Source organism: Natrix helvetica, assembly GCF_964273705.1.
Source record: "Natrix helvetica genome assembly, chromosome: 4".
In the NCBI taxonomy this organism is placed as follows: Eukaryota; Metazoa; Chordata; class Lepidosauria; order Squamata; family Natricidae; genus Natrix; species Natrix helvetica.
Genome location: NC_138550.1, coordinates 104,994,256 through 105,017,024, shown reverse-complemented (window position 1 = coordinate 105,017,024; position 22,769 = coordinate 104,994,256). Strand labels below are relative to the sequence as shown.

The window sequence follows — 22,769 nt, the reverse complement described above, 5'->3', positions numbered from 1 at the left end:
AGGGGTGATTCTTTTGACTGTAGTTAATTAATGTTGCCATTAATTTATATATCACTTTGGACTTAAATTATTATTTCAATGGAGAGTGGTTTACAGATTGCATCAGTCATAATGCAATGGTTTTATTTTGGGTCAGTCTATGAATTCAGCCAACCAATTATGATTAAAACAAAACATGACTTAGAGACTTGTTGAATATCATATAGTTAGAAGGATGTCCTAACAGGACTATAGCGCAACTATAATCCTAACCCTCATGCCTTCTTTCCACACAGGTATAAAACACAGAAGTACTGAACACAATTCCAGTTTGATGGTTTCAGAATCTGAGTTTGAGAGTGACCAGGATACCATATTTAGCAGAGAGAAGGTTGAAAGAGAAAACTCCAGAAACCTCATGAATAGTGACATGAAAAATGGGGTCTCCTTCAGCTACAGCTCAAAGGATAGATAAATGGATGCACTGCTTTGTTTGGGAAATGGTACTTTAGTGCACTGAAGACTGGACAGGTCTCTATTTTCCTAAAGTCCGAAACGGAAAGACAGACTCATAAATTTCTAGCATGGCAAAGGAGGAATAACATGGATATTTTGCTCTGTTCTTCAAGCAGCAGCTTTTGCCAGCGTTTTTCAAGCCTGTTTACTAGAGATGGCATTTACATATGTCTCATGGACATCTAAAAATTTACAATTAAAATCTTAGCCAAGGCTATTATGTTACAAGATCATAGAGGAAAACTTCATTATATTAGTCTTCTTACAACAGAGTGACTTTGTCTATATAGGAAGCCACTTCTGTCCATAATGGGAATTTATCAGAGTTATTAAAACTGACATGTAGACAAAACATTTCTCTTAACTTTTCTTTGCTAAATAAATGAGAGGGTATGAGTGCGGGAATGAATAGGTACATAAATCGTGTTTAGATTTATGACAGGATGAGAACTGGCCCTGCCTTGCTTGAGTTTAAGAAAGTAAAATAGATGCTAAATAAAACATACCAATACTGATTAGCAGTAATAGTGCAAAATAAGATGAATATATGGAAGGAATATATATTCAGATATGAATATGTTTTGGAGGGAATAAAAACCTTGTTCCTTGTCAACCTGTGTGGGAGTGAGCACAAGGCTCGTTTTATTCCCCGTTGGATGCAACAATTGGAAAACTCCAGTGTCAAACTTATCATTCTGTGGCATAATCTTCTTGGATCACTGTTGGCATTTTCTTCAAGTTGAATCCTCTTCTAAAAGCTAGATCTAGATTAAAGATTGTTCTGGCTGTTCAGAAAAAAGCCAGAGCAATACAAATACAAAGATGTTTCTTGAGCTGTTATTCAGACTTCTAAATATGTACACTTTGTTCTATCTAGAGGCTCAGTAAAATATAATCTAGGATAATAATCTAGTCTTTTCCTTAAGTGGTTACCATAAAAATGCTCTAACTTTTTAAGGTTTGAATTAGCTGTTGAACAATTTCTTAGGCATTGTATCATGTAATCTAAAGTTGTATGAAATTACTTACATAAATAGGATGATTATACATGAAGCCAATAGTGGACGTGTGTGCGTGTACATTCTGTACATAAACAAGATTACGTGCCGGATATTTTATTGGATATGAATAATGAACGGAAAAGTATCTTAAATGCATCTGTTGGCCAATAAAAGTACACATCTCACACACACAAAGAGAGAGAGAGAAGATTGAGCTATTCTTCACATTAAGGGATCATAGATATTATATGTAACCTCAATTTCCTCAAAATTGAGATGAGCTATAGGAACTTCCAGACTGGATGAACTAAACTTTGTAACTGGAAGGCTCACAGAAACAATTTTACCATCAACATCTGTTCTAATAAAAGTGTGTAGTTCACCCCTCCCATTTTTCTTCTTCTGTGGTTTATGAGAATATAACAGAGAAGAAATAGTATTGCAAATCAAATTTGAAAATAAATGTAAATGTCCAACTTTTTATTACATTAGCAAGTCTTTCTTAACCTCCATATCTGGCAAACAAAAATGTAGGAAAAAGGTTGATTAGGTAATAACAAAATTTAAGTGCTCCATTATATGAATGTAAACATATATAGCATTTTTAATGATAAATTTAAAGGTAGAAATCAGATACATTATCAAACTGATCCAACATTTGAGACATTTCCTTGAAATTAAAATATATAATAGATCATTATAGTATTCATTTGTGCTATAATCAAATAGTTTGAAATGTCTTCTGTACCCCAAATGGCACAATATTTTATTTATAAAATATTCTATTTGCTAACGTATACATCAAACATGCTTGGCTTCTACTCTTTTTTAAGGAAAGAGTAAGGATGTTACAAATGGTACTTTTGGGAACGGCCACAATCTGAATTTTTCTAGTTCTAGTGTTAAGAAAAAATAACACACAGTAGTGAAAGTTGATTTAAAACAAGCATTCTGTATAATCAAAGTTTGTGCTGTTCACGAGACTATGCATCAGAGGCGGTATTCTACTGGTTTGGACTTGATTGCCCGAAGCAGTGGTGGAAATTTGGGGTGGCTCCGCCCACTGGCGCCCGGCTCTATGCCATCCCATTTAGGCCCTTGTTTCACCAAAGCGCATGTGTGGAAGGATTTGCGCATGCACGGAAGAATCTCTGCATGCGCAGAGGTGGCGCGTGCACTCAAATTTGTGAACCAATAGGGAAAGTAAGTGTATACCACCCCTGCTATGCAGACCAATTTTGAAACTTAGTGTTGGCTCTCGAAAGCAGATGTTATATAGCAGAGGGGTTTAAGGTCCAAGGATAAGCACTTTTAACTGCTTCCTCCAAAAGCATGGAACAAAAAAGGAATACAACATTTCAATGCAATTGGGACATATAAAGTGCACATTCAGTTTAATGCAGCACTGTGTCAGTTTCAGCCCAATTTTCCCATCTCATTTAAAAAACAATAAATGTATTTATTACAAAAGAGAATAATAAACCACTCAAGTTAATTTTGCAGGAACCAAATGATTCATCCATAGGGCACTGGCAAGTTTCCTATAGCAGTCCTACGGATCTTTTTTTTTTTTTTTTTTAAAGAGAGCTCATGAACACATTATCAATGAATTCTAACTACTTATGTAGTTATTGGTCCCCAGTAGGTCTGAATGAATTTATTATGTATATTAATATTTATTGTTATAATTTGTCTTTGTTACACTGTCTCATAAAATCTATAATTTTTCTGCCAAATCAAGAGTCTCTGAACACTGTGTACATTATAGTTTGGCAGGAATTATTACTGCCTATGAATCTGTGCTATTGCAAAGCTTAACCACCGGCTATAAATTGCAAATCTCTTCTTACATAAGTCTGACCAATAGGATATTAGAAATGAATATCTATCCACAAGGACGCCTATATTTCAGACAACAGCTGAAGAAAAACAATTAAAATTGTATTTCTATCCAATTGATTAAAAAATGAAGTATTAGAAAAAGAGTATAATTCAAAATTTGGCACAAATATTTAAGATCCCATCATTTTTATAACCCTCCACATATGAGGAAAAAATGAGTAGAGATGCTGCCCTGTATGTTCCAAAAATATTAATAAAGTTTTTCAAATTCTTCCAAATGTCAACAGCAAATAGGATTTGTTTCCACATTAGGACCAAGATAATATTAACATTTGCAATCACAATGTAATTATGAAGAACTATTTTATATCTATTGACATGATTTCAAGTACGGACATCTCTATATGTAAACCTGATCACAGTGATTTTATGAAAAGAAAAAAAAAATCCAAGTTAATTTGCTAAACAAAGACTACGGAAGGCCAAAACTATAGTTCTATTTTGGCTACTGTTGTAACAATGGCTATTGTAAACCTCCAAAACAAACATATTTTATTTCTAAGTACTCATCAATACCGTATTTAGAACCTTCTCTTCCTAGCCCTGATTGTTTGACCCCACCAAAGGGACACTCCACGGAAGATAAAATCCCTTCATTAACACCAACCATTCCAACTTCCAGCTTCTCAGCAACTCTCCAAATCTGGGCTGGGTCTTGAGAATAGAAATAACCTGCAAGGGCGAGTAAAGGAACAGTAAGTGACTATAATGCCCAATGCATTTCAAACCTTTATTTAAAAAAACAACAACACAAAAAGTCCAAATAATCCTAGTGGCAACCAGGAAGATTCCTATATGTTCCAAACTCCTGCTGAAGAATAGAAAGACTACCCTTTCTCTTCTTTTTCATAAGAAAAAGAAAAGTCCAATTATTTGCAATGCAGCGGAATTATAGATTAGGATCATTCCCTTGGTGACCATTCAAAGCCACAATGGACCCCCCCAAAAGGTACTTATGACTCAGGGTCTGTTCTGATGCCCCCCTCCCCCTGGATTTTGGGTGCTTGGCAACCAGCCTGCATTTGCAGCTAGTTGAAATGTTCCATAGTCATGTGACTACAATTAATGGCATTTTTGCCAGAAACCCCCCTCCCTCTTTGAGAGTGGGTTTGTTTAATGATTGTTGCATTCCCTTTATGGTCACTGCAGAAAAGTTTGGAAACTCAGGTGATGATCTGCTTAACAATTGGCATTACTTACGACTGTAATTCCAGGCTCAGTTATGGCAGTCAATCAAAGGAAAAGGTAAACACATCTCTGTGGATTTTACCCCACTTGTTATCAACTAGAAGGGGCGATGCCTATCACCATTTCAAGGCCATTGAGCCAGTGCTGTTTGAAGACATTTCCATGGTCATGTGGCCACTATGACATCATGGAGAGCTGTTACCCTCCCACCAAAGTGGTACCTATTTATCTACTTGCATTTGCATGCTTTCAAACTGCTACCTTGACAGAAGCTAAGGTGAGGACAGGAGCTCACCCTGTCATGTGGTGCTCAGGTCTTCAACCTGAGCTGCTGGCTTTCCAGCCGACAAGCCCAGCATCTTAACCACTGAGTCACCGTACTGTCAGTAAGTCGAGGACTATCTTTATTTCACACCAGCACTAGTAGTATTCTGTATTTTCTCATGTTTGGGAATTCAGTTAGCTACAACATCTGAGATGGGTGCATGAGTATGTACCATTTTTTCTACCCTACTAACTATTTAAAAGCACATACCTGCTAAACCCACATTGGCTGAATTTGCAATGGCGAGTGCTTCTTCTTCAGTATTGAATCTGCAAAAGTGGAAATATGACACCATTGGGGTGAAAAAAATAATTTGTCCTAAAAGTAAAGAAGCACATTGTGATATTCTTATACTCGCATAATAGAAACTTCCACAATTCCACATAGGATAATTTGGAAAAGCACACATTTAGATGAACTTGTTTATTTTGGAAAAGATCTGAAAAAATAGTGTGCCAACAAGTGACTGAAAGAATATCTATCACACAAACACACATCCACGTCCACAAACAAAATGGGCTAATAACAACCCAGTTTCCCTTCTAGTAAGTTTTGTGGCAAAATAATACATGTAATGCTTCATTGATTTTATTACAAAATATTTGATTCTTGTTAGCTCCCCAAAGTCTTTGAGAGTCAGGCAAAATAATATACTGTTATTCATAGAGGAAGATTTTGAATAGCAGTTTAATTATCTGAGATGATTACATAGTGTTCTGACCCCCACTCTTGTATACCAAGTCACTCCGACACAAAGTCTCTTCAAGATGTTTATTTACATACAGGTTCAACCTTGGCAGCAATCCAGCCTGCCAAGGTCAAGATAGCACTTTGGGCAGCAATCCAGCTACAGCGAACCCTTTGGCAGCAATCCAGCTACCAAGATCCAGATAACCACCTTGGCAGCACTCTAGCCTGCCGAGGTCCAGGGAACAGATTGGCAGCAATCCAGGTAAACACTTTGACAGCAATCCAGTCTGCCAAGCTACGACACAGATCTGAGAGCGTCTCCAACTCTAATGATCAGTTGATTCCTGTAAAGGGTGTGTCCACAAGCAGCCCCTTTATAGTCTGGAGAGGAGTCTAATTATCAGCAGCTGAGAGCAATTACCTCCTGTAACTGCTCAATTTCTCCTTACGCGGGTAGCACGCCTGTAACAAGCATCTAATAACTCACTGCTGATGTCTGACTCACTGTCCCGTGACTCCTCCCCACTGCTCCAAGGCATGACATCAGGAGCCCCCTTCCTTTGGCTTTCACCACTGCTCCATGCCTCAGGCACCTCCTGGTGGCCAACCAGCCTCTCTGCACCCTGCTCAGAGTCGGAACCCTGTCCAGGGTCCTCCACATCCTCCTGAGCCACTTATAGGGACCCTCGCTGTCTGAGTCTGGTGGCAACTCCAACGGCTCCTGCTGGGCCACAACACATAGTCATATGTTTGAAATGCTTAATGACTTACTTGATAACTGGAGCCAAAGGCCCAAAAGTCTCCTCTTGGGTACATAGCATAGTTGTTGACACATTGCAAAGCAGAGTTGGCTCAAAGAAATTTTTCCCAAAGCTGTGCCTTTTTCCTCCAGTAACTATGGATGCTCCTTGGGACACAGCATCATCAATGTGACTTTCAACCTAAGAACACATCAAACTCCTATAAGCCAAAGTAAAACGTTGCAGTAAATATTAGGCTAGGTTTAGGTTAGGTTTATTGGACTTATATGCCGCCCTTCTCCCAAACGACTCAGGGCGGCGTACAACATAAAAACACATATTACAAAAGTTAAAAGAAAGGTTAAATAGAATATCCCAAAAACCCAATAGACATTTACAATGAGATTTAGAAATTAAATCAAAATTAACAATTAAAATTAATAATTTATTTTATTCAGGCCAGGCCGGCTTGCTGGAAAAGCCAACTTTTTAGGGCACGCCGGAAGGACCGGAGGTTGGGAATTATGCGAAGCTCCAGGGGCAGCTCATTCCAAAGAGAAATATTACTGTATGACAGCAAACAATAATACAATACAATAGCAGAGTTGGAAGGGACCTTGGAGGTCTTCTAGTCCAACCCCCTGCCTAGGCAGGAAACCCTATACCATTTCAGACAAATGGCTATCCAACATCTTCTTAAAGACTTCCAGTGTTGGGGCATTCGCAACTTCTGGAGGCAAGCTGTTCCACTGATTAATTGTTCTAACTGTCAGGAAATTTCTCCTCAGTTCTAAGTTGCTTCTCTCCTTGATTAGTTTCCACCCATTGCTTCTTGTTCTGCCCTCAGATGCTTTGGAGATTTGTTTGACTCTCTCTTCTTTGTGGCAACCCTTGAGATATTGGAACACTGCTATCATGTCTCCCCTAGTCCTTCTTTTCATTAAACTAGACATACCCCGTTCCTGCAACTGTTCCTCAAATTTTTAGCCTAATAAAGTGGTATTAACACTTCACGTGATCTTGATTCTATCCCTCTGTTGATGCAGCCTAGAACTGTGTTGGCTTTTTTGGCAGCTGCTGCACACTGCTGGCTCATATTTAAATGGTTGTTCACTAGGACTCCAAGATCCCTCTCACAGCTACTACTATTGAGCAAGATACCACCTATACTGTACCTGTGGATTTCGTTTTTCTTGCCTAAATGTAGAACCTTACTTTTACTTAATAAACATGACTTCGGTATGCATTTTGACCATCGTTTTTTTATAAATTATTCTTACTTTTTCCACAGCTCTTTCATTAATTAATGGCCCTTGGGTAGTCCCTTCATCGAATCCATGGCCAATGCGTAGCTCCCTCTGAATGGCTTGGGCAAACTTCTTGACAAATTCATCATGGATCCCTTTCTGAACCAAGAAGCGGTTTGCACATACACAGGTCTGAAAGGTAAATAAGATTGAGTCTCTGTGAAAGGAAAAGAGTATAGAATAAACAACTCAGAGGACACATTATTAAATTGGGGGGTGGGGGAAGGAAGGGAAAAATAGAAAAGTATTAAAATACAAGTATACAAGTTAAAAAATGGTACAAGTGGATCTACTATTGGGAAGTAAAATGTTGAGGAGAAAATTATTTTTGATGTAAATATAAAGTCGGGATCACTGGAATGCCACCCCGAGAATCCATGAGAGAAAGAAAATAAGCAAGGGCAACAACAGAAAGGAGGGAGGATGAGGAGGAGGGAAAGGAAGAAAGGGCAAAGCAGAGGAAGTAAGGGAGGGGAAGTAAGAGGAGGCGAGAGGGTAAGGAGGAGGAGAGAAGAGGAGTGGGAGAAAGAGAGGGGAAGAAGAAAAGAAGGAGAGGAGGAAAAAAGAAGGTAGAGAATGGAAGTTGAGAAGATAGAAGGAGTAGGATTGTTGCAAAACAAGATGGTGGTATGAGGTGGCAAGAAAGTGACCCCAACTATGTTTTCTATATTTGCAAGAAGATAGGGATAAATGTTCATAGATAATAGATAAATGTTAATAGTACTTACAAGAATGTATATTTGTGAATGTATTTGAAAAAAAAACTTTATGAAAAAACAAAAAGATTAAGTCTCTGTGAACAACAGCTGAAATATCTTGAAATTAGAATTAGACATCTCTCCCCCATTCAGCCTTAGTGCATCTGTTCATCTTTCATCTGTAATATGGAACCCATTTAATTATTATGGGTTATACGCATAGGCACCTTGGGAAGAAGCTCACAGATAGTAATTTTTGTTTTGATGAAGTTTCTATGTCATTCTTTCATCTGCTTATATAAAGGGTGCTATTTCAGTATATCATGCTTATATTTTAGCTTCTACAGCAGTACAGATCAGCTTTATTTTATTTTATATTATTTATTTATTTATTTCCTTTCATTTATAATTTCATTTTATTTCTGTTTGCCACCCATCTTGTCAGAGATGACTCTGGGTGCTTATAAACATTAAGACTGGCACACAAAAGAATACAATAAATGAAAACAATAATACAGTTAAAAGATGGGGAGAGGGGAGCACAAAAAAAGTCCCATGGGGAGAGGTGGTATCTTTCCTAATCCAACAGCCACCTCCAATGTGATATTCTCCCATTGGACCCCTAAGCTAACTGGCAGACCCAGGGTTTTGGAGCCAAGATGAGGAGACAACAAAGAAAATAACAGTGACTGATGAATTAAACCAGGGAGAAAATACATTAAGAGAGTCGAAAAGACAATTGGAGATACAGGAAGATACCTTTTTAAGGGAGATAGGGGCATGGGCAGAAATCCTGGAAACTGGGCAGTGGAGGAGGGTAGAGGTGGGAAAATTACTCAGATTGAACAGCCAGGAAGAAGATGTAGAAATAGATCTTATAGGGGAATATGGGAGACAAGTCAACAAGAAAAAAAAGCACAGTAATTAAATATTGAAGCGGGCAAGAGATGATGGATGGATTATTTTTCGCGTTTGGTGTTTTGATTGGCTTTTCTTTTCCTCTTTCTTTCCTTGCTTTTTTTGGTAGGTAGGTGACATGATTAGAAGTTAGGTAGGATAGAAAGAAAATGTTTTTCTTAACAAAGAATGGCATGATTAAAAGTTAGAATAAGAGAAATAAGAGAAAAGGGGAATATTAGTGTATACACTTTTATATAATAAGAGCAATAATATAAGAAAACATGGATTAATCGAATGACAGATTGCAACTTTATATAAATATGTATTATCATTAGAAATATAGAAGTTGGTTGAAAGTAATAACTATGACTAACGCTATTAGTTTTATTTGTATTAGAATGTATGACACCCAGGTGCCACACCGTTCACACATTGATATGTTTGTAAAAAAATATAAATAAATAAAAAACTTTTTTAAAAAAGGAGGGTTGGAGCCGACATCAGTCCAGGGGCCAAGATATTCCAAAGAGCAGGAGCAATGGTAGAGAAGGCTCTTCACCTGGACCCCGCCAGCTGGAATGCTCTAACGACAGGGTCCGCAGCATGTCTCCTCTGCTGGCACAGTGCCAATCACAGTGGGATGAGACAGTCCCTCAAGTGGCCTGGATCCATGCCACGAAGGGCTTTAAAGTGATTACTAATACCTTGACTTGCCCTTGGAAGCAGACTAGCAGTCAATGCAGCTCATGGAAGAGCGGTTTAACATGGACCACCCTACGGCCTTCAGGAACTGCTCGCGTCACCATGTTTTGCACTAACTGTAGTTTCTAAATACTCTTCAAGAGTATAGTTGTCTATTATACCTCTGCCATTAAGAGCCTAGGGCAGGAGTGAGTTCCTGCCAGTTCTAACCTCTTCTATAGAAGAGGTTCCACAAATCTACTGTGCCGTTTAGAACTGGTTCCAGCTCCCTCCCCCCGCCCATCCGTACATCATCAAGATGAAGAGCGAGACGAGGAATTCTGGGAGTTGAAGTCCACAAGTCTTAAAGCTGTCAAGTTTGAACACCCCTGGGATTTTTTTTCTAAAGGGTTAAGGGTGCAAGGGTCTTGTAACTTGACAGCTTTAAGACTTGCACATTTCAATGCCAGAGTTCTTGAGCCAACATTTTGGTTGCTAAGCAAGAGCGTTGTTAAATGAGTTTCACCACATTTTACAAGTTGGCCACGCCCTCCCAGTCACATGGCCAGCAAGCCATACCCACCCAGTCACATGGCCAGCAAGCCACTCCCACCCAGTCACATGACTGGCAGGCCACTCCCACAAAGCAGGCCACACCTACAGAAGAAGTTCTAAAAAATTTTGAAACCCACCACTGGCCTAGGGAAAGAATTTTACTCATTGCCATTACTGATCATATTTTTCTCAACTATAAGATGCAATCAAAACATAACATTTTTTTATGTAGCCGCATGCATAGGGGAAAAAGAAAGGTTCCCTAAGAGTAAAGAAGCTCACCTGCCCTGAATTTCTGTACTTAGATATTAAAGCTCCAGCAACTGCTTTCTCTACATCAGCACTATCAAAGACTATGAATGGAGCATGTCCTCCGAGCTCCATGGAAACCCGCTTCACTGTGCCAGCAGCATGGCGCAGCAATATCTGTAACAGCAGACACGGAAATCTAATTACTCCAAGGACAATATTTTCCTAAAGCCAATGTTCAATTGTACCGAAACACCTTCTCCCCTCCTCCAGTTTCTTAAATAAACATCCATTTAAACCTTGGATATGCCAGTGTTAATTTTAGTTTATAGCTCATGTGCTATGCTTGTGTGTTCTTGGATTTCTTAACTGCACCAATCCAGTTTGATTAGAAAGGCTTGATTCATTGCTCTCAAATAAGACGACTTCAGTTTTGGGATCTTCCCCGTTTAACAACCGGTTCGGTGATCGCATGATTTGCGCATGCACAGTTTGAAGAAATCTTCACTTCCAGATTTCTTTGGAGGAGTAACACAGCTGATTCACGCGGCAATCTGCTATGCCGCACGAATCAGCGGAGAAGATAAAGATAGGAAAATAGTGTGGGTGGGCAGGTGGGCCCATCTGATCATCGGGACAAACTGGTTCGCTCCCAGCTGATCATCAGGGCTACTGGTTTTCCTGAACTGGTCCAAACCGGTAGAATCCCACCTCTGAACGATTTACCCATCCAGAACCTGAAACCCTCCAGATGTGCCGAATTTATAGCTCCCAGGATCCTGAACTACTGAAAATTCTAGATTGTGTAGTTTGAGGACTAATCAGGATGGGGAAAGTGGTCTAGATCAAAGTTTTGCAAACTGTTACATGGAACTCTAGGGTTCTGAAAAAGCTCGTTGGGGTTCTATGAGAAACCAAACCCAAAAAGTTCATTTGAACACAGCCAATGTCCTGTTACTAAAGCTTTGCCTCTTGGTCAGGGAAGTTTGTTGTTTCTTAATAACAAGTTCCGGATTATTATTATTTTCAAAACCTCAGTTTCAGTCAACCAACCGTGATTATGCTTCTTAAAGACTGAATTTCAAGAAATGAGTCTGAATGCATGGATTATGAAAATGTTTTAATACTCAAAGCCACAAATTAGGTGCGCCAAAGGGTATCCAGTTAAACCAAGTCATTAATTTTCTCCACCCTCTTGTCTAGCAGTGACTTTAGGAGGCATTTATACTTTCTTCTTCTCTGTGCATGTGTGTATTTCTGCTTTCCACTCATGCTATGTCAGCGCATGCATGTGTGTGCTGAGAAACAAAGGAGAGGTGGAATGTGCTCTACACATGCACATGGATTATACATAATCCAATGTTTCTCAGCAACTTTTAAGATATCTAAACTTCAACTCCCAGAATTCTCCAGCCAGTATTCAGGGATTTGAAGTCTACACTTAAAGTTGCTGAAATGGAAAAACATTGATCTAGATCACATGACTTAGAAGGAGGGATTCAGAATTCCAAGCTGCTGCCCAACTACATTGTGGGAACTTTTTCTGGCAAGATTACCCTGCCGCCTCCAGTTGGATCTGAATAATTTTTGAACGTCATATTATTTTTTACTGGGTTTCTCCACTCCCTCCTCCAATAAAATTTGATCTCAGTTTTTCAGTTATGGAAGAATTATCCTGTTAATAGGGAACGTCCTGTGACATTAAATAGACATACTTTCATTTACATATTTTCCCAACTTTCTATTGGGTTGAAAGAAAGAAAAACAAGACAAGAATAAATTTCCTACTTCAGTAGGAAATCTTAATTAGAATTGATATGACTAATAACATTTGCATAAATTAGACTTAATATCCCCACATTTAAAATTATTCCCTTAACACTTTCCCTCTCAAATGAGTTATTTTTTTTCATATGAAAAAAGCTGGATGGCCTAGAGCAGATTTCCATGACTTGATGTTTTTCATATCTATGGAACTTCAATTCTCTAGGCTACAATACCCATGGCTTTGAAGTCTGCAAGAGGGGCTAGGTGAAGGAAATGGGCATTGTGACCTTGCAATGAAATATCCACTTTTTATGTTCTTGTGGGGAGATTTGAGACTCAACTATGAATGGCATATGCTCCGATGTCACAGTGTATGTTTTGTCACTTGGGCATCATCATGGCTACCTGTGAATGTCTATGTTGCACTAGTCAAGGATGCTGTAAGAAGTCCATCGCATCTGGAAGTCAACAACCTGGGAACAATAGGTGGGCCAGGGCATACAGAAAGGATGGCAATCCTTGAAGAATGAATAGATTCTACAAACTTTCCCAAGACAGCTGAACTATGGAAATCATTAAAATTTATTTAAACAAATATCAACATTGTTCCAAAAACACTTTAATCACAACTTTGTGAAGATTTTTTTTAAAAAATGCAGAGTATAAAACTTTAAACGCATGAATATGCATACCTTCCCTGTAGCTGTTGAGCCAGTAAATGAGATTTTGGCTACCAAGGGATGAGTGCAAAGCGCCTCTCCAACTGCTGCTGCCTGTTGTCTGGAACATGGAACAACATTATATACTCCTGCAGGAATTCCAGCCTGATTTGCAAGCTGCAGTGAGAAATAATTGGTGGGAAGAGTCATGGATCTGGATACTTGCATAAAATAATGTATCCTGTATTAAAATATTGTCACAGCTGCATCCAACAATTCATATTCAAGAATTTTATGCTAAAAATTATCCCTGGCATATCAGATTATTGCTTTTTTATTGTATTTGTATTGGGCCTTTATCCTTATAAGCAGCCTAGAGTTACTGAGAGCGAGTTGGGCAATCATATAAATTTAAACATACACACATACACAAAACTCTTACCTCGGCAAGTGCTAAGGCAGACAAAGGTGTGTCTTCAGCTGGCTTCACTACTACTGTACAGCCAGCTGCCAAAGCAGCACCTACTTTTCGGGTAATCATAGCACTGGGAAAATTCCACTATAGTAAAAAGATACAAGATATAAGTTTAATATCAACAGAATTGGGGGACACACTGAAATAACTGGCAAGTCCTGAAATTTCTAGCCAAAAATAATATCCAGAACAAGAATAAAGGTATTCCTCCTCCTAATGGAAGTAATAATATTCTGGAAATCATTGGCTATCTTGTCTTGCATAGTAGCCACCACTTTTTACTCTTATTAATGACACGTGAAAGCAGATTATAAAATATCTCCAAATGGACCTGTTTGAAAAAGTCAGAGATTTCTGGGTGTGGCATGTTATGTACGTTTAAAGGAGGCCAAACAGAATCTGATTCTAAACTCCGTCTTAAATTTAGAGGTAGTCCTTGACTTACAGCCACAACTGAGCTGAACATTTCTATTGTTAAGCAAGGCAGTTAAGTGAGTTTTGCCCCATTTTACTTTTTTTGCCAAGGTTGCTTAGTGAATCACGACAGTTGTTAAATGAATCATGCCATCATTAAGTGAATCCCCCGCAATTGATTTTGCTGGAAAGTTACAATCACATGTCCCCGGGACAATACAACCATCATAAATACACGCCAGTTGCCAAATGGCAACTGACCATGGGGATGCTGCAAAGTATAAACACTGGTAAATCACTTTTTTTCAGTGCTGTTGCAACTTTGCACATTCACTAAAGGAATGTTTGTAAGTGAAGGACTAGTTACATTTATAGGGGAAATACAAAGTTCTGAATTGAATAGAAATCAGTGCAAGCTGAATCAGGCTTTACTTGAATTTATTGATTCATATCTTCTGATTATTGCACACCCTGTTATTTAAACCCTGAATGAGATAACCTGAGAGTTGCCACTAGAGACTCTTTAAGTTTTAAGGGTCAGTCTACATATTCTCTCTGCCACTAAATGTTTGTTTTTAAAGTACACAAACTAGAGCCTTTTCTGTGAAAGCACCATGTTTCTGGAATCCCCTTATCTCTTTACATGGATCCCCAATTTGATTTCAACAGAGCAGCTCACAGGTGTAATGATGGCAGCGACTCCCACAGGCTGCTTCAAAACAAGGACTCTCCTGTTTTTTGCTGAAGGTGGAATAATATCACCATAAATACGCCGGGCTTCTTCAGCAAACCACTCCAAGAAAGAAGCTGAATACAAGATTTCCCCTTCTGCTTCCTTCAGTGGTTTTCCCTGTGAACAAATAAACGAACACACTAAAACATCTCTTCTTAAAAAAATTAATTATTAATACTTTTCATTCCTTTGTGCCTTCATTTAAAAATGTTTATTTTTATTGTTGTCCTCTACATGATCAATATGGTCCATACTTTAAATAGAGGGTCCCCCCCCCCTTATATTGGAGTAGTTGCTTGTCCATTATAAATAGCAAGTTGTTGATGCCAATATCTGGAGCAAGAAGGCAGGCTGGTATGAAATACCTCTTTAATTTATTTATAAATAAATAAATAATAGTGAATGCAAAATGAAGATTCTTTTGCTTTACTATTATCTTATTAACTTGTTTAACCCCCAAAACTAATAAACAAGCAATCTTTACCCTTACATAAGGAAACTTTATCTCAAGACCTATGATTCTACACTCTTGCCACGATTTACTTTAATTTCCTCATTTAATGTTTAATTTGTAAAAACGCAAAATATAAACAAAATGCCAGGCCTGCCGCCATCTTTTCTTTTGGGTCTTTGGCCGGCCACAATTTCTATTATTCTGCTATGCATTTTCTATTGTGGGAAAATGGGAGGCGGGATTGTAAGGAGTCACATACTATGAAGCCACAACAAAATTCTTTGTAGAAAGCCAAGGTCATCCTTTGTCTCTGCATCTCTGCTCCTGACCGGAATTGGATGGGTGGAACTGCCAGCATGGCAGTGGGAGATTGGACCATGCAAAGGACTTGTGAGTGTGGTGGGCAAGATCTTGAACTTATAACTGGGTGGGGAAAACCGGGAAGTTTTCAGATTCGGGTTTTCCCAGATGTGCCAACATGGCTTTCTTAATAAATTGGAACTTTGAGCAATACTTTGCCTTGGACTCTGATTTACTTTTGGATGCTATTTGGAACCCTGACAGCAAAATATAAACAAAATGTCAAGATAAATTTAAAATGTTGAATAAAAAAGGCTTTAAATCTAAAATATATGATAGAAACAAGAAAAAGAGGAGGGCAAAAAAATACATCTTTTGCCAAGATACACAAATCAGAAACATTGATCTTTGTACCATGTGTTCCAAAGACAAGTTCACACATTGTGCAAGCAACAATTTGCTTAGTGAAAATTCAGTCAATGAACTTCAAATGGCTGCATTGATACAATACACTAACCTGAAAACTATGATTTGTAATTTGTAATGACTGGACTTATACATCACTCAAGGCCCGAAGTAATCAAATCACATTATAGCTACATAGCATGCAATGAAAGATCCTAGCCCATAAACTCCTTTGCAATCTCTCAGCTTGGTTATTTTTGCTTGTAGATACTTCCCTTTCCGACTAGGCAGGTAATAAAATGTCTCAAAGACCACAAAGGACTCCATTGTTGAGAGTGAGGGGGGGGAGAGGGGGAGAGAGAGAGAGGAGGGGAATATATATATATGTATTTGTGTTACAGCTGATATGGAGGAGAGCCTGTGGCTTAGTGGCTAATATAACTGCCTAATATGTAATACAGCCCTGGTTCGAATCCCAGTAAGGGTATGGCTAGCTGATGAGAGCTAAATAGCTTGAAATCTCAATCCTACGGCCTGGATGGTGGGTGGTGTTCGTTTGTTGGCTAGGGCTGGTTTCCAGATGTTTGGTAGGCGGGAGGTATGAAACCATGTCACCCGGCACGCGCAATCTTGCCTGTTTGTCTTCCGGGTTTCTGGTGCGCATGCGTATGCGATGATCATCTGTCCCTTGTGCGCGTGGCAGTACTAAAAACTGGCTTGTGCATGTGCGCCGGCCAGCTGATTTTTAGGTACACATGCGCGGCAGATCCCAGAAGTTTGCCTTTTCTGAAGCGCGGCCCCGGTGAGTGCACATGTGTGCGCACAATGTTTCTGCACGAAGTTTTTGGCACTCGGTCCCAAAAAGGTTTGCCACCACTGATATGTAGAAATGCATTTTCCATTCCTTTGTTTTAGTAGGAGTCACTTCTTTTTCTTACATAGGAAAAATCTAAGGCCTTACTTGCAAATTCTTATGGCTGCCTTCCAGTGGTGGGATTCAGCCAGTTCGCACCACTTCAGGAGAATCGGTTGTTAACTTTCTGAGCAGTTTGGTGAACTGGTTTTTGGAAGAAATCATTAGGGCAGAGAACCAGTTGTTAAATTATTTGAATCCCACCACTGCTGCCTTCCCAAGTGGTTTCTAGTTTTGATGCTTTCATGATGATTACTCATTGGATAGTTCTATTTGACAGATTACCCACAAAGTCAAGCGATTATTGCTACCTGCACTTATGAAACTAAGCTTTAAACAGCCATCAATATATTTCTGGTTGAAGAAGTTTTAGCCTCTTATTCCCATTTCTACTAGTCCACGCAGAGTTTTGAATGTTTTTATCAGTTGCACTTCCTATAACAGTCTTCAAGCCCTTATCTATAAATCATTTTTTAATTCTTAGTTAATCTAAAAAAACCCTGCACCTTGATATTTATGGTTTCATGTATCAATAGTTTTGATCCTTTTTGTCTATCTGTTACTTTATTTGTTACTTTTTTTAAAGGCTTAGATCATCTGATTGCCAATAGTTAGAGCTCTCCTTTTACCAGATTGCTGGAAAAATGACATCTGGAAAACTCTGGTTGGAGACAAAAAAGTGTGATTATTTGTACCTTTTCTAAGGACGGTTGTTTCATCTTTTGCAAGGATCGTGCCAGGCCCCAGACCACACTTTAGGAAGTGCTGACAGAGAGAGCAGTGTCAGCCCTGTTGGCTCCCAATATGCCATTGTCAGCTCACTCAGCAAACAGATAATATAAGTAACAGCTGTTTCTATCACCTACCAGTTACCCCATTTTGGGTTTCCTGGCTGCAGGGCCCAAGACCTTTCTTGCATGTTATTCAAACTACACTTCTGTTCCTATTTTCTCCTCTACCTATTCAAGCAATATATACTGGCGTGACTGCTAGATTCATGGCAAATTCTACCTCCTCCCCTCTGCTCTTCACTCATCCATCTTTTTGGTTATCATATTGATGAATTCTTGTGTTCCTTTTTCATTGTTTATTTTAGTTCTATTTTACTTCTATTTACACTTTCATTTCCTTCTTGTTTATCATCGTAAACTGCCTAGGTAGGCAGCAAATGAATTTCACAAATAAATATAAAAGAAATATCAACCAGGCCTCCACTACTCTTGTAGCCTCTATTTATTTCTTAAGCCCTTGGTACTGAATCACTCGGCTAACAAAGTTTTACTCAAAACCACTGTATTCAAAATATTAGAAGATTAGCTGCTTAGAAGCAATAGGAGCTTCAATTTAGCACTGCCCTTAATTCAGTTTTGACGGCACAGAACAGTAACGTGGGCTGGAGTAACACAAGCCTAAATCAGTGTTTGGCAAGCACTGCCACTGCCTTAACATGTTGTCTGAACTAAGACATCATACTATGCTATAATGTGGTTTTTTTTTTGCTTAACGTATTGTGTGAATACAGCCACTATATTTATGAACCAGGCTATATAATTTAGATTTTAGTATATTGTGCAAGGAAGGACGATTGAATTCCTTCTGTTGGTTGCAGAGTTTCTCAGCAAAACTACTCATCAAGCAAGTTTCAGGCCCACAGCCTCAGTGGAAGATTTTCTTTTTCTTTATACTTACATTTTCTGCTGTAATGATCCTTGCAAGTTCATCTTTATTCTCAATCATCAAGTCATACCATTTACGAAGCAAAACCGCTCTATCCTGAATAAGAAATAAAATAGTACTATAAAAGGATCTTGGTAAAAATAAATTTGAAAACAAAAGCAAATTTGTCTAATAATTGTAACTTATAAAGAGCTTATTCAATTTCAATTATTCCAACAAATCCATCAAGTACATCAAAGTTTAGCCTAACATTATTCCTAAAACTAAAACCAGATTTTAATACATCAGCCCCATAGTCAAGCATTCAGTAGCTATGTTTTGCTATGTTTTGCAGTATCTCACCTGTAGTTACTAATTTAAGCATAGTTTACTCAGTTAATCTACTGACTGAATGATTCACTGTAAGGGATGAGTTTGTATCAGAAGCAATTTGTGATTAAAAAGTCATTGATTCGTTTAGAGTACAGTGGATCTACTGTACTTTCAAATACAGGCCAAGTGGGGCCTGAAATAATATAAAGGGTGGAAAGATACTTCATGTAAAACAATAATAAACAAAATATTTAACATTTAAAAAGCAACCAAGAGAATTCCACGAAACTCAGAAGAAAATGCTATGCATAACTAGGCAGAAGTTAGTCTGACTTAATTCTAAAGCATTTACTTTTGTTTTAGGCTGCAGAATGTAAAAAAAATAAATAAATAAATGGCAAGATGTCTACCTTGTTCAAATTATGAAAAGGGTCATGCTGTAAACTCAGCCTCTTTTGTGAAAGGAGAAAGTTTGATGATATGAAAGGAGAAAGTTTGTGGAACATTGTGCTCCAACAATGCTGATGAAAGTCTTTGATTCTACTATTATGTCTGGACAGTACGTGGCTTTTTATTTAGAAACTGGATAAAATTTGAAACTATATAAATATATGAATACATGCTTTAGAAATAAGAATTCATTAAAGCTGAAAACTAGGGAAATATCTTGTATTCTTCTAATGGGCCTCTGCAGGCTATCCTCACCCTATTTACATACTCGAAATATATAAATACATACAGTCCTTTTATCTTGTACAAAGTACATGTGTTAATTTAGTTAAAAAGTAAGCCAAGAAACGGGCATTACAGCAATTTCTTTCACTGCTGCAAGGTGGATTTTAATCTACTGGTGAGTATTACATATCTGATTTTTTAAAATCCATAATCTAACCACAAGACCATATTAGTTTACTTGAATCACTGGAGATTTTAAAGAAGAGATTGGACAACCACTTGTCTGAAATGGAATAGGGCAAGGTGGTTGGACTAGAAGATCTCCAAGGTCTCTTCCAACTCTTCTGTTATTTTTTGAATACAACTACCATAACACAATTGTAAAAAAATTAACTCTAGATACCAGATATTATTAAGAATGAATACGTGGGTATTTGCAGGGCTGATCAGAAGAAATGACAACATGCCATCAGCATGTACATGTACATGCTTCCAGCAGATGTTCTGACATACCATAAAGCATAACACCAGCATTTATGTACATATAATGAAGAGCTGGTGTCTGCGCCAATACTTTGGGGAACCTGTGGTTTGCTATAGAGAGACTGCAGATAAAACACACTTATTAGGAAGTGTTGAATTTGAATCAACCTGCAAAGAGCTGTGCGGGAAGAATAGCTCATTAGAAGCCAGCACTCTGCACATGTGCAGAAACCCAACTCTTTGAAACAATCCCCGGGGCTCTCGAATCACCTGCTCCTTGGGAAGCATTTCTTTCCGTATCCCCTACCTTAATTTGCTTATAGAGACCTTTCAATCTCTGCGCTCCCTCTTGCAAAAACCTGATCTCTCCCATTCTACCTTTCGATAACGCCGCCGGCCGCCTTCCCTTCTCTCACCTTAGCAGAAGCTGCGCTCCAAGCAGCGCCGGCTTGGTAGGCGGCCTTCACCGCGGCCTCCGCTTCAGCTACGCCGCAATCCGCTACCTGGAGGAGTTCCGTGCCGGTGGCTGGGTCCCGCACGGGGAAAGTGGCTGCCGCCTGGAGCCAGCGGCCTCCCACGAAGCCTCCAGAGCGTGCCAGGGAAGCGGCCCCAGTGGCGAGGCTTGGGCCGGTACTGCTCAGCCGGCTGGGGCACGGGCTCGCCATAGTCGGCCTGGCCTGGGGCAGGAGCCGGGGACTGCAGTAGGAGCGGTGGGCCACCAGCAGCTCCCGGAAATAAGGCCACGCAATCCTAGCCGCCATCGTCCTTCCCCCTCCCCCGGGATGGAGGGTGGAGCGCGGGGCGGGAGGGCGACCGAGCGCAAAGGGCTGATGAGCGTCTCCAAGGAGTGGTGCGACCCTTTGAGCTCCTCCGCTGCTTAGCAATTGACCATACGAAGAACGATTGGAGAATCTCCCATAGACATAGGAAGAACGGCTGCCAGAACTAGGCATGGCTAGCCTAGTGAAGAGAAGGACCAGGGCACACATGATAGCAGGCTTCCAATATTTGAGAGGCTGTCACCAGATGAAGAGGGTGCCAACCTATTTTCCAAAGCACCCGAAGGCCAGACAAGGAACAATGGATAAAAACTGATCAAGGAGAGATTCAGCCTAGAAATAAGAAATAAGGAGAACATTTTCTGACAGAACTGTTGCAGAAAATGACAGGCTTTAGACTTCTCAGGATACAGGAGGAGTTTATTTGGCAGCTAGGTTCAGAAAGTTAGCCCATGGCTAACGTTGCCAATTTCTGAACGACCTTCATTATCGAAGCACGCATTCTTATACATTCTCAAAGACAGCGTAACACGGAAACACTTAACTCATTTCTTATTGGTTACCTTAAGGAAAAATCCTTATAAGGAGATGGGGGTCTTCTCCTTTTGTTACAGGTATGGACTACGTGCCATTAACGAACTTTAATTGAACCTTGTGGTTTTGGACTTTTGACAGAGGGACGTTTGCTGGAACATGTTGTGGTTGAAGGCTGATGACATTTCCCTGTCCCTTTAAGCAAGCTTCTAACTGTCCCTTTTGTGCCACGTCTTCATTCTTATATTTTAATCCATATTTTATTCTACTTTAGAACAGTCAACCAATGGAATGGCTTGCCTTCAGAGAAGTTGTGGGCGTGTCATTGCTGGAAGCTTTCAAGAAGAGAGTTGGACAGCCAACTTGTCAGAAATGGTATAGGGCCGCGATGGCAAACCTATGGCACATGTACCAGAGATGACACGCAGAGGCTCTCTGTGGGCACACGTGCTGTGGCCAGCTTTTGGTTTCTGGCATGCGCATGAACGCTGGCCAGCTCTCTGTGCATGCACTGGAGTGCCGGAAACCCAAAACCATCTGGCTGGTGCGCATGTGTGCCACAGCCACCTGGTCTTTGGGTTTCCGGCGTGTGCTAAGACCAGCTGGCCAGCATGCATGCACGTGCCAGAAACCTGAAAAAACAGCCAACTGGTCTTCGGGTTTCTGAGGCTTCAGCATGGGCACGCTCCAGTTTGGGTGCTTTCTGCTAAAAAGGTTCACTGGTATAGGGTCTCCTGCTTGAGCAGGGGACTAGAAGACCTACAATGTCCCTTCCAACTCTTATTACTCTATTCTAAGCAATGGCCTCAAAGGGGTCAACTAGGCTGGAGGAGCCATGAAAGGCCATGAGTGTTTGCTATGCTCACCTGGGAATAAGAGCCACTGGACTCAATGGGGTATACTATACACACTTTGATAAAGGTAATGCCATTGACCTGTGGCTCTCAGGATGGCTTAAACTTTAAAGTCACTTAGTGGTCTGATTGTTGTAAAATCTCTTTCTGGGGCTGGCAGTTACAGTCATCCAATTGTTTATATGTGGCTTAATTATGCTATATTACCATGCCGTTGTAATTTAATCGACACCCATACTGGCAATTTAGGAGGAGCCACTTCTGATTGTCATCGGGATTTGTTTTGGTGGAAGTAAGCCTCCAAAATCTCGGCTGATTTAAAGAAAAGGCAAAGTGCTGGAGTGCTGTATGAAATCCTCACTTCAGAAAAGTAATACTAATCTGGTGACTTCGGATCTGTCATTGATTCTCAGTGCAAAGGTGCTAATATTAAGGGAAATCTCTCTGGGAGATGTGTAATTAAGAAATATGAAATACAAGCAGGCATACAAAAAACCTCCCATATGCTATTTTCTGCTGTCAGAGAAAGGATGGGGCACAAATGCAAACTTCTTTAAAACATACTTTTATGGTACGTGCTTTCAGAGAATGAAGCCCTCTTGAT

At 39.6% G+C, this 22,769-nt stretch overlaps 3 protein-coding genes across 7 annotated transcripts in view; 2 read left to right on the top strand and 1 right to left on the bottom strand.

Annotated features, from left to right (window-relative positions):
• KIAA0319 overlaps positions 1 to 3,065 on the top strand; it is a 35,808-nt gene extending 32,743 nt beyond the window's left edge. For all 3 annotated transcript variants that reach the window (XM_081951896.1, XM_081951897.1, XM_081951895.1), the window contains exon 20: positions 276 to 3,065. In XM_081951896.1, the coding sequence (XP_081808022.1) occupies positions 276 to 454 (179 nt within the window). In that variant the 3' untranslated portion in view covers positions 455 to 3,065. The remainder of the gene's footprint in view (positions 1 to 275) is intronic.
• On the bottom strand, positions 2,250 to 21,222 carry ALDH5A1 (aldehyde dehydrogenase 5 family member A1). Its single transcript, XM_081951901.1, has 10 exons — positions 20,415 to 21,222; positions 18,541 to 18,624; positions 14,726 to 14,896; positions 13,600 to 13,716; positions 13,191 to 13,334; positions 10,765 to 10,908; positions 7,622 to 7,780; positions 6,373 to 6,542; positions 5,122 to 5,180; positions 2,250 to 4,070 (listed from the first exon to the last, which is right to left on the bottom strand). The coding sequence occupies exons 1-10, from the start codon at positions 20,985 to 20,987 to the stop codon at positions 3,862 to 3,864; spliced, it is 1,830 nt and encodes a 609-aa protein (XP_081808027.1). The 5' UTR covers positions 20,988 to 21,222; the 3' UTR covers positions 2,250 to 3,861.
• GPLD1 (glycosylphosphatidylinositol specific phospholipase D1) overlaps positions 19,613 to 22,769 on the top strand; it is a 46,850-nt gene continuing 43,693 nt past the window's right edge. The window contains exon 1 of one of the 3 annotated variants that reach the window (XM_081951898.1): positions 19,613 to 19,690. The gene's annotated coding sequence lies outside the window, so the exon portion shown is untranslated. The remainder of the gene's footprint in view (positions 19,691 to 22,769) is intronic. The other 2 variants (XM_081951900.1, XM_081951899.1) reach the window with 2 other exon arrangements.

Excerpts from the sequence above, each read along its gene's own strand:
- ALDH5A1 (XM_081951901.1), bottom strand. The coding sequence starts at position 20,987 with ATGTGTGCCCTGGTCCTTCTCTTCACTAGGCTAGCCATGCCTAGTTCT. Across the intron at positions 10,909-13,190 it reads GCTCAACAGCTACAGGGAAG|ATATTGCTGCGCCATGCTGC; the intron begins GTATGCATATTC and ends CTGCTGTTACAG. Across the intron at positions 5,181-6,372 it reads CCTTTGGCTCCAGTTATCAA|ATTCAATACTGAAGAAGAAG; the intron begins GTAAGTCATTAA and ends CCACTTTTGCAG.